The 11699-nt window shown below is 36.1% G+C and overlaps 1 protein-coding gene across 1 annotated transcript; it reads left to right on the top strand.

Annotated features, from left to right (window-relative positions):
• Nucleotides 1-5582: 5582 nt before the first annotated feature.
• LOC145167515 (protein FAR1-RELATED SEQUENCE 3-like) lies at nucleotides 5583-11699 on the top strand. Its single transcript, XM_079086728.1, has 6 exons — nucleotides 5583-5861; nucleotides 7032-8988; nucleotides 9234-9323; nucleotides 10379-10528; nucleotides 11077-11193; nucleotides 11294-11699. The coding sequence occupies exons 2-6, from the start codon at nucleotides 7096-7098 to the stop codon at nucleotides 11336-11338; spliced, it is 2295 nt and encodes a 764-aa protein (XP_078942854.1). The 5' UTR covers nucleotides 5583-5861; nucleotides 7032-7095; the 3' UTR covers nucleotides 11339-11699.

Genomic DNA, 11699 nt, shown 5'->3' on the forward strand with positions numbered 1-11699 from the left:
TACTGTAGACGTTTCCTCTGATAAATGAAATTGTTAGAGATCTTTCATATAAGCGATTGGGTTGCTTCCGGTTCAATTCCTTTTTTCTTCTCTTTCTTTCAGAAAAGATAAAAGGAAGGAGGTAGGTGAGGCGATGATTATGTAGGCAACATGTTTTGGAGATGCAGAAGAAATAAAGGGAAGAATAAAGCGACGGTGCCGATTTGCAGATGAACCGGAGGTGGAATCGATGGAGGTTTGTCGATGACAAAGTAAAAGAGATGAAGAAAAGGTATTCATCCGGAAATCGATGCAAGAAGCCATGGTGGCAAAACTGTGGATGAAGAGAGAAACGCATGTACTGACAATCAGGAGCCGATGACGATGCAACATCAAGCCTCAGCTCAAAAAAGTAAAAAGAAAGTTAGCCAATAACAAAAAGAGAAGCCAATAAAAGTTAAAAAGCCCCGCCAAATTATTTACCATGGTTAAAAATTCACTGTAGCTAAGCTACTTGTGTAACACCCTAAATTTCGAGGCCAAAAATTTCGTTTTTAAATTACTTAATTCACAAATCAGTTTACCAAAACATCATCGATCTCATATTACTTGTAAAAACATAATGTCATGTCTCAAAACCATATAATCAAGAACAGTGTGAATCAGAGTACAATCCCAGAAATCCGGTGCGGAAACCATGTATGTGTGTGATGCGCTGCTACACCGCCGACTCCTTCCCCTTAGTCGAAGAGGTACCTGAAACCAAAACTGAAACTGTAAGCACGAAGCTTAGTGAGTTCCCCCATCATACCACATACCATACAATCACATAGCCTACATACTGTCGGGCAATTCTGGGGTGCCCGACCTACCCGATACGGCCATTCTGGGGTGCCAACCTACCCGTGTCCAGCCATTCTGGGGTGCTGACCTACCCGTGTCAAGCCGTTCTGGGGTGCTGACCTACCCATCGGTCCTAACAACTGAACCTCGGGGACTATTCCACCCCCTACTGCTACTATCACATATATCATAACATAAACATACTATCAGACATATCTGGGGTGTCCGAACTACCCTTCGGTCCTAACAACCGAACTTGGGGACTATTCCCCTCCTACTACCACTATCACATATAACATATCATACCAGCATATAAACATATCATAACATACTGTCAGACATATCTGGGGTGTCCGACCTACCCTTCGGTCCTAACAACCGAACTTGGGGACTATTCTCCCCCTACTACCACTATCACATATAACATATCATGCCAGCATATAATATATCAGGTAGTAGCAAACCTAGATGAATATCACAAAGACAATCATCTAACATACAACTCCTACTAGTGGGTCGGCATTGTGGTCGTAGACCCACCGCTACTGGAAGGTAACTCACCTCGTAAGGCTGACTGCTGAAATGTTGATCGAGAAATGTCTGACTGCTGCTCCGGTAACTCCCGGGCTGCAATTCCCATATAGACACTTAGTCAAACACTGCTAACTAATCTTTGGGTAAAGTGACTAATTTACACATGGTCAAGGTCAAAGCCTTGGTCAAAGTCAACTTCCAGTTGACCTGACTCGCCGAGTTGGGCCGCCAACTCGTCGAGTCCCTTTCCTTTCATCTGACCCCCTCCCGACTCTACTCGTCGAGTTTAGCAAAGACTCGACGAGTTACCTTCTATAACATCATCGAATGAACCTTCATCCGAATCGCCGAGTTGTATGAACAACTCGTCGAGTTCTCCTTCATCCTATGAACATGTCCAGTCCGCGACTTGCTGAGTTGTATGAACAACTCGTCGAGTTCATCTTCAAAAGTTGGGAGATTGCCTTGGACTCGCCGAGTCTGTTCATACACTCGCCGAGTCCTATGATTCCTAGGTCCATGGTTAAGTCTAATATGTTGAGTCACTCCCCTGGACCCCTCTAAGACCCTTCTAACACTCAACTGGGTCCCTTTGAACCTCAACAGACTGGGGACTCAAGCCCTGGACTCGACGAGTTCCAAGAACAACTCGCCGAGTCGATGTTGTTCAAGTCTTATTTCTCGATTTCTAATGTACAACACTTATCTAAAAGATAGATCCGGGCTTCTAAGATCGATCTAGCACGTAAAGTTACGAACTTTACGTGCATGCATGGGAGTATAAGCTTAATGGACCCAAAAATGAGGTCTAAAGGTGCATGTGGCTCTTTATGGCTACAAAGTTGGCCACTTTACTCCATGTAGTCCCCTAAGGACCCTGGATCTGGAGTCTTAACCCCCAACCATGCTTGCACTCATGATTGGCCACCAAAAGTGGTTCCTAAAAGCCCTAATTTACTCCAAAAAGGGATCTAGAACATGAATGAACAAGGTATAAGCTTTATACCTCTAAGGAACTGTAGATGCTGCACAAACTCGAAATCTTCTGGTTTCCTCTTGGCTCCTCAAGCTTTTCCTTCTTCCTTGTGATCACAAACCACCAAAATCACCAAAAATGGCCTTAGATCTCACAAAACAATTAGGGTTTCAGTATGAGGTGTTCTGGGAGCATAAAGGGACGATGGAGGCTGCATTAAGACGTTTAAATAGGGTGCAATCCCTCAGATTTAGGGTTTTGTCCAAACGGCGCCTACTCGTCGAGCCGGTTCGCCGACTCGTCGAGTAGGTCACTAAACTCCTGTGTCCAAAGTCGATTCTACTCGACGAGTTGGACCTTCAACTCGCCAAGTCCCATGCCAAAATGTTATAATTACTTGAATGAAAATACGTACCGGGAACCGAGTGCTACAACTTGTGAATTCATAGTATGTATAATTACCTAATTTTTTTCTTTTCAAAACTAACCATTCCAGATCACATACAAACGGGTCAAGCCCATTAATATAGCCCAATTATATATATATATATATATATATATATATATATATATATATATATATATATATATATATATATATATATATATATACACACGGGACCCATACCCAAACAACCAGAAAAAACGTTCCAAAAAGTGAAATTTTGAAACTCTTGCTACCGACATTTTGGACGGAGTTTTTTAAACTTATTCACCATGGATTCAACAAACCAGGTGAGTTATACTTTTTAATTTACTTGCAATTTGCTTTAGAAACAATTGTATGTATTCCGGAATACGTAGATCATGTCCAAAATACGAAAAAGAAGTCTGAAATATCTAATTTTTGTATTTTTTTTAGTTTTAGACATAAGAACCATATAAGTACCTTAAAATGTGTTTAACATCATTTTTTTTAGTGAAGAAATAAGTGTACATTAGCCACTACAAGTGATTCCGAAATGGTAGTATCACTCTGGAATATGAAGAACGAAGTCTGAAATACGAAGATCAATTCGAAAATGATGGTCCGGAATGACACTCCGTAATAACAATTAAATATATTTTTTTTCTAATATTGGTAAATTAATTTTGATATTTATTTGCGTTAAATCAATACCTCGTATTAGTCCGAAAATCAATTTGCATGGATGTTGTTAAAAAAAATGGATTTTATGAAAGAAGAAATTTATTCCATTTAGAGGAGCTTTCAGAATTATGCTCGATAAAAGTAAACCAAAATTTTAAAAACAAATTATAAATATTTTGTATTTTTATGGTAATATATTAAAATGATGTTGGATTTTTTTTTTTTTTTTTGCAGATAAAAAACAAGATGTAGAATTAGAAAAAACAAACAGTAAACCACCAGGGCACCTAATCAGAAAGGGAGTTACAACTTAAATTGAAAGCAGATAGAACTTTGAAAGATGGGACCAGAACAAGTTTAGACAAACCCGTAATTTTAGACTAGTTGCGAATTTATAATTTTTGTTATGGATACGTTATGCAAGTTGGTATAAATTTTAGAGCATTCCTTTTTTTAATATGTATTTTAATATTTTTAATTTCAGTCTCCAACATCCAGTGACTCGATTGATGAGGATGTGTCACCAACAGAATATGAAAAACTATGTATTGAAGACAAACAACGGTGTCTTGTTGATACGATTGCGTTAGAAATGATTTGTGATTATCAACGTACGAAAGAACGAATGGTAATACTATAAATTCTATTACCGCCTTTTGTGGCTGAGGAGCATAGAAAAATAATATTGTATAATATGTAAATGCTCTTCATTACGATATATGATGATATACAACAATTTGTGAACATAATGAACATCATCGGAGAAGCACGTAGGACAAGTGCAACAATAGAAGAGTGAGTGCAAATGAGTAATAACTGGTTCTGCCTAATTGAGATCTACATGGAATTGTTTGAAAATCATGTAGACACTACTAGTTTGCATCGGATGCAAGTTCCTAGTTATCCTGGAAATGTACTATAGATTTAAATATTGTAATGTGATGTGCACAAATATACCTACTAGTTTTAAATTTATAACCTAACAAAACTTATCTACTGATGCGCATATAGGCAGTGTACTTAATCGAGTTATAATATATAAAAGTAAGCCGGATATCAATCACAAGGAACGACATTTAGCCAATAAAATAACTATTAAAAATTAATCTAAAACAATAACTAAAATGAAGGGGAGGGGGGGGGGGGAGGGTATTTGATTTTTTCAAGTTCTGATTAACTTGCTTAATTAACTCAAAACTAAGCAACAACTTAACTAAAGACGATTGTGATCAAGATAATGAAGACACTTTCGTTTAGCTTTGAATCCCCTTTTTTCCTATTGTTTAGTTTCAATACATGGATTAATTCAGTTGGTTACCAATTTAAATATTATTAAGAATCTTGATCCGATCTCCTAATGTTTTCACTAATTCATAAACTACTATGCAATAATCATACACAAGTGGACACATAATTGTTTTCACCAACTTATTTTCAAGTTTTTTTATTTGATAATGTAATACGTTTACAATGTATGGTAGCTACATGTTAATAGCATGAAGTTGTAAAAAATTATATTTAGAGGTAATACTCCAACCTTCCTTACTACATGAACAAGTCCTAAATGGGACGAACCTGTTTTCATAACTTGGGTGACAAATTTTTTGAACACTGAATTAAACTGCAAGAATTGTCTATTAGGTATAGTTTTGCAAAATAAATAAATAAATAAACTGGTGATTAGAAACGATCTAAAGCAAACAACCACGACTCGTTAGGTTCTAAGTTCGTCATTGGCACATATATTTAGAGGCAATACTCCACTTTAATATTCAAATTACGGATCTTTTATTGGATAAGAACGTATCAATGCTTGTTTGATCCAATTTTTAAAATGTATATATATATATATATATATATATATAATAACATTAATAATAATGAATTTATAAAATAGCATATTATTTATATTTTTAATAATAATAATAATAATAATAAAATTATTTTGTCGAAAAATATCAATATTTCGAATCAATTTACCAAATAATATAAATTAATTTGTTACCTATCATTTTACCGGTCTTTTAGGACATTTGTCTAAAAAAATAATAATTTGATATTAGTAGTTTTATAAGGGCAAAGAAGTAACTTTAGACTTTGGATAAATGATACAATCATACAAAGGCTAATGGTCCCATGTAGACGTCCACATTATGTCCATCCAGTATTTATGCTCCACTGCTTCGCGGGACTAGGTCCGAACCGCTGACTCTGCCCATCAAATTTACAGGGCATTCTTCCTTAAATCGTAACGGCCGTTAGATCTTAATCCAACGATCACCGCAGCGCGTCCACTATTGTCATCCCAAATCTGTGCGCCACCTAACTCACTCTCTCCTCCTTCCTCTCCGCAACCATCTCTCGCCGGTGAAACGAGAAAACGAAACCCTAACGACGACGGCGATCATCTTCTAGCCTTTACCTTCCGGTCAATCAAAGGTACATATGCACATATACATAGACACATATATACGCATATTCCTGTATTTGTTTATAGATTATATGTTCCGACTTGCATATATTTGAAGCAAATTGTATCATCTTTCGAAATTTATGCATAATTTGACGATCAATTTGATATAGAATGGTAACATTTGATCGAAGAATATGATACCAAAAAATGGATGGTGAAAAGTAGTCTTACTTTCTAGTTTTTTTTTTTTTTTCAACTCAATTGTTTAATGCTCCTGCATATTCTTCATATAATTATAATTAATTGAAGACGTCAGAATTTTCTGTTCAGAGTCAATTAATCTTGTCAAGTTTGAAATTATAGAGTGATTGATGACTCATATGACACTCAGAAGTTAATTTGTAGTCTGCAAGTGAAATTGAACATTGCAAATAATTAAGTAAAAGTTAAGAAGGATTAAACTTCAGCTTAGGTATGTTTTTGCTTTATACATTTAACCTCAGAATCATGGAATATCTCCCTAGGGTCTATCATAGTTGGTTCCTGGATAGTAACTAACAGAAATGGTTGGAAAAATAATCCTTTTGCACTATGAATGATGGGATATCTTCAATCTTTTTTAATATGTTTTTACACTTGTATGCACACATACATAATTATGTATAATCGTATATCATCAAGGTTTAAGAGTCTTTTGGATCCTGCTGTAGGTTTTGGTTCTCTTTGTGATAAAACCTAGGCTTTTAACACAGGGTGACTTTCATAAAGTTGAATAGAAGAACATGATAATGAAATGAAACTGAAAGTAGGTAATAATGTTTTCTTTGTTACTTACAAACGGGTCCACTCATTTATATACTAATCCTCTCTCTAATGTGTCAATGACTCAATGCTATACTAAATTCCCCTTAAGTGAATCTTAGAATACGAATAAGATCAGAAAGACCATCATAAGAGCAAACAAAGCAATGCCTTTTGTGAGAGCAAACCCTAAAATGGCATAATGAAACAATTTAGTAAAACCTCCATAACTTTGTTAAACTTTTCATCTCAGTCTATTCATTGGAAGCAGGATTGCTGTTTTGATGCTAAATTCATCATACACGTTGAAATCATATTTAGCAGAAATTCCGCTAGTAATTTAATCATCATGATAATATGATATGTGGTTTGTATTTAACCCATCTTATTTTCAGGAAATTCCTCTATATTATTTGTTACAATGATCAAAACCAAACTACTAGCAAATGGGAATCTTTTATGTTTCAAGATTGGAATTTTGGCAAGGATGTTGTAGTGATGAGGGTGGAAGAGGATAGAATGGGGCAACATGGTGTTGCCTTTGACCAATATAACGATTTCAATAGTGGACCCGACCCAGACCCACCTGGGATTCCCACACCACACGATAAATCCCGGGATTCCCGCACCTCACGACCAAGAAAACGTAGTGTTCCTAGCGGTGTCATGTATCTATCCGTGGACGGAAACCGGATTCCCCCCGAAACATCCCGCAGTTCTCGAACCCCGGAATCAAAGATTCCGGATTCCATCACCAATTCCGCTCGTTACACAACTAGTAAACGTTCACTAGGTCGAGACGCCCAAAACCTACTCGATTACTTCCGAAAAATCCAAGCCGAAAACCCGGGCTTTTACTACGCGATACAGCTCGATGAAGATAACCGTATGGGAAATATATTTTGGGCCGATGCAAGGTCAAGAACTGCTTATTCCCATTTCGGTGATGCAGTTACACTAGACACAATGTATAGAGTCAAACAATATAAAGTACCATTTGCTCCTTTTACCGGGGTCAACCACCATGGTCAAACGATTCTCTTCGGTTGTGCATTGCTTCTAGATGAATCCGAATGTACATTCACATGGCTTTTCAAGACCTTTCTTGCAGCCATGAATGACCGGGCCCCGGTTTCCCTAATCACCGACCCCGAGAAATCAATCCAAGATGCGGTTTCACAAGTTTTCCCGGGAACCCGTCATTGTATTAACAAATGGCATGTGTTAAGAGAAGGTCACGAAAGATTAGCTCATGTGTGTCATATTCATCCGAATTTTCAAATCGAGCTGTATAACTGTATAAACATGACCGAAACAAGCACGGAGTTTGAATCCGCATGGGATTTCATCCTCGATAGATACGATCTTAGAAGAAACGATTGGCTTCAATTATTATATTCTGTTAGACAACAATGGGTCCCGGCTTATTTTCGCGACACATTTTTTGCGTTCAATAATGTTTTTGAAAGCTCGTTTTTTGATGGATATGTAAACGAACACACAACGGTTCCGATGTTCTTCAGACAGTATGAAAGAGCTTTAGAGAATTCGTTTGAGAAGGAAATCGAAGCCGATTTTGACACGATTTCCACCACCCCGGTGTTGAGAACCCCATCACCTATGGAGAAACAAGCTGCGAATTTATACACGAAAACAATATTTTCAAAGTTTCAAGAGGAATTAGTTGAAACATTTGTGTATACTGCAAATCGGATCGATGGAAATGGTGATGTGAGTACTTTTCGTGTTGCGAAATTCGAAGATGATCAGAAATCGTATCTTGTTTCGTTTAATGTGAGCGAGTTACGCGCGAATTGCAGTTGTCAGATGTTTGAGTATTCCGGGATTCTTTGTAGACATATTTTGACTGTTTTTACAGTGACAAATGTACTCACGTTTCCTTCGCATTACATTATGAAAAGGTGGACACGGAATGCGAAAAGTGGGAATTTGTTACAAGAATCGGGAAATGGGAACGAGTCGTTAGGTGTTCGTTACAATTTTTTGTTGCGGGAAGCTGTTAAGTTTGCTGAGGAAGGTGCGGTTGCTCCGGATACTTTTACGGTGGCGGTGGCCGCCCTGAGAGATGGTGGGAGGAAGGTGGCTGCCGCCAAGACAAATGTGGCGAGTTTTGCTCCGGCGAATTCACAGGTGAGTGTGATTGGTTATGATAACCGGAAAATGAATTCTACATCAGATATGACACCTTTGTTGTGGCCAAGGCAAGATGAAGTGATAAGAAGGTTTAATCTTAATGATGGTGGTCTTTTGGGTCAACCTGTTACGGATTTAAATCTCCCGCGTATGGCTCCAGTTTCCTTAAGGCGTGATGATGCACATCATGACAACATGGTATGATATGTTTTATTGTATGATCTTTTTGTTTTTGGGATATATGATTGTTTCATCTTTTTCCCAATTTATGCAAGAAAGTTGTATTTAACTGATTGGAACATGGTTTTATAGCTCTTAACATCCTATCAGTTGCATAAATTGGTAAAAAGGTGAATCATTGTTGCAACAGCCCCTCAAGGGCCAGTGTATAACTTTAGGTTTGGGTTTTTTTTTGCTTATTTAGTGTATTTTGTGACACACAGGTGATTCTTCCTTGTCTTAAGTCGATGACATGGTTGATGGAAAATAGAACTTTGCCTCCAGCAAGCAGAGTAGCTGTCATAAACCTGAAGGTATGCTCATATTAAGCTACTGTTTTTATATGCAAATCTGACTTAGTTGCTTATTTCTTAAATGGGTGGGTTATTAAAGATATTTGATATCATTTTGAAAAAACTTTAATGAACATAAATGGATGAACTTTATGCATAATTTTTAAAAATTTTATGGTGAAAAATGTTTTGTAGCATCTTTATTTATTCATATTGTGGTAGGTGATGGAGGTGAGGTGAAAATGAAGGACAAAGAGAAGAGTGGTCAATAAACACTCTTTTTTCTTTAAACCTGATTGCCAGCTTACTTTTTAGAACACATGTGCGTGATACATACATATTTAAACAGATATGTATGTGCCTATATACACACGTACATACATATCTATACTGATGATATACATGTGCTCATGTATATGCCAATATGTCTAAAGTTAAAAATGCATAGAAGCATACATACTTACATATATGCATATATGTGTGTATATATATACATGCAAATGTATCCATATCCATACAAATAATATATGTGTATGTGTGTTATGTAGACCCTATTTATAAGAGGTAGAGCAGCAAAAGACTAAAATATGTGCATGTTTTTTCGTAAAATCTCCCAAATCAGAATAATTTATTGATAACAGGGGAAGCAAAAGAGACTATCTATTTGCATTTCTTAAAGGTGATTTTTTTTATGATGCCCAATTGATTCCTTTTAATTGAAAATAGAAAAGACTAAACTACCCCTACTAGGATTCTAAGTCACTTTGTTTATTGGTATTTGTGTATTTAGACGAGTTACAAGAGGTAGAGAACAATAAAACATGGATATAAGATGCATTTCTGATGTCAATGAGACAAAAACTACATTTTTGTCCCACCCAAAAACATGGAACAAGGTGGGACAAATACTTTCTCATCTGTGCAAAAAGACAAAAATGCCCTCTTCATCCTCATGATTGAGAATAGCCTTAGAAATTTTGTCAGTTCTTCTCTCTTGTAACATGAATAGAATCCATGGTGCTTTCCTATATGTTTAACTGATTATTTCTGATATTTTAAGGTTTTGTTATTTGTAGTTGCAAGATTATAGAAGGACACCCGCAAGTGAATCGGAGGTTAAGTTTCAGCTTTCAACAGTTACACTAGAACCAATGTTGAGGTCAATGGCTTACATCAATGAACAGCTATCTGCTCCTGCTAATAGGGTTGCTGTTATTAATTTGAAGGTATGAAAAATAATGTTTTGTTTTGTTTCCATCAAAATTTGACTATATAATAGGGTTAAATGCAAGAAATAGCAACAGACTTTCATTTATCTGTTAATTAAGCAGCCTACTTTCATACCTTCCTATTACAACATGCATTAAACTTTGAAAAATCTACTCAGTTATCCACATACAAAGCAATTTTCAGTGCAATAATTGAGTGGTAGATTTTTCATAGTACAATGGTATAGTTGGTTGGATTTTCAAGAGTGCAATGCTTTAATAACAAGAAAACAGGAAGTACAATGTTGTAATAGAAAGAAATGCAAGTCAAGTGTGATGCTATAATAAACATATGAATGGAAGTAGGTTGTTATCTCTTGCATTTATCCATATATAATATGAACATAGAAATTCGACATATATCTACAGCACATGACACATGACACATGACAGTGCATCATGGAATTGTTGGATTACATAATAATGTCATATGCAAGATTTAGAAATTCGACATATTTATTTGGTTTTGTTTTGAAGATTTATCTGTTGTTATAATGGGTTTCCAGCTTCAAGATACGGATACTAGTACAGGAGAATCTGAGGTGAAGTTTCAGGTGTCTAGGGACACTTTAGGTGCCATGTTGAGATCAATGGCTTATATCCGTGAGCAGCTCTCAAATGCAGTAAGCTTTTATGTTCCTTCATTTTAAAATTATGTTCTATTTTTGCATTTACCACTGACGAGAATATTTGAATGGAATCAAACATGAATCTATTTTGCAGGCTGAATCAGCATCAGAGATTCCATCAAAGAAACCAAGAAAATAGAACCAACTATTTTTTTCTTCTGTTCTATAAACATCATCATCAACAATTGAGCCACCATTTCTTCACAGTTTTGCAAGTATTAATGACCATCAACTAAAGTTCTTGCAAACTTTGGAATGTGTTAGTTAATTGGTGGTCTTTTTGTTTTTAGAGGTAAATTAGTTTTTAATTTTCATGGTCTTTTGTTACTAGTTACTAGTTTCAAAGCATTGAGAGATAGAAGAAAAGGTGTTGTAGGTTGTTGTTAGTTGAATTTTCCTCCATTGATGCTGTGATTTATTGTATATACTTTTTGATGATATAACGCTCTTTAGAGGAGTTGTTGATAATAGTAATATGTTCATGTTTGTTAGCTTTTCAA

This window comes from Lactuca virosa, chromosome 3 (genome assembly GCF_052849685.1).
Source record: "Lactuca virosa cultivar CGN04683 chromosome 3, Lactuca_virosa_CGN04683_v6, whole genome shotgun sequence".
Taxonomy (NCBI): Eukaryota; Viridiplantae; Streptophyta; class Magnoliopsida; order Asterales; family Asteraceae; genus Lactuca; species Lactuca virosa.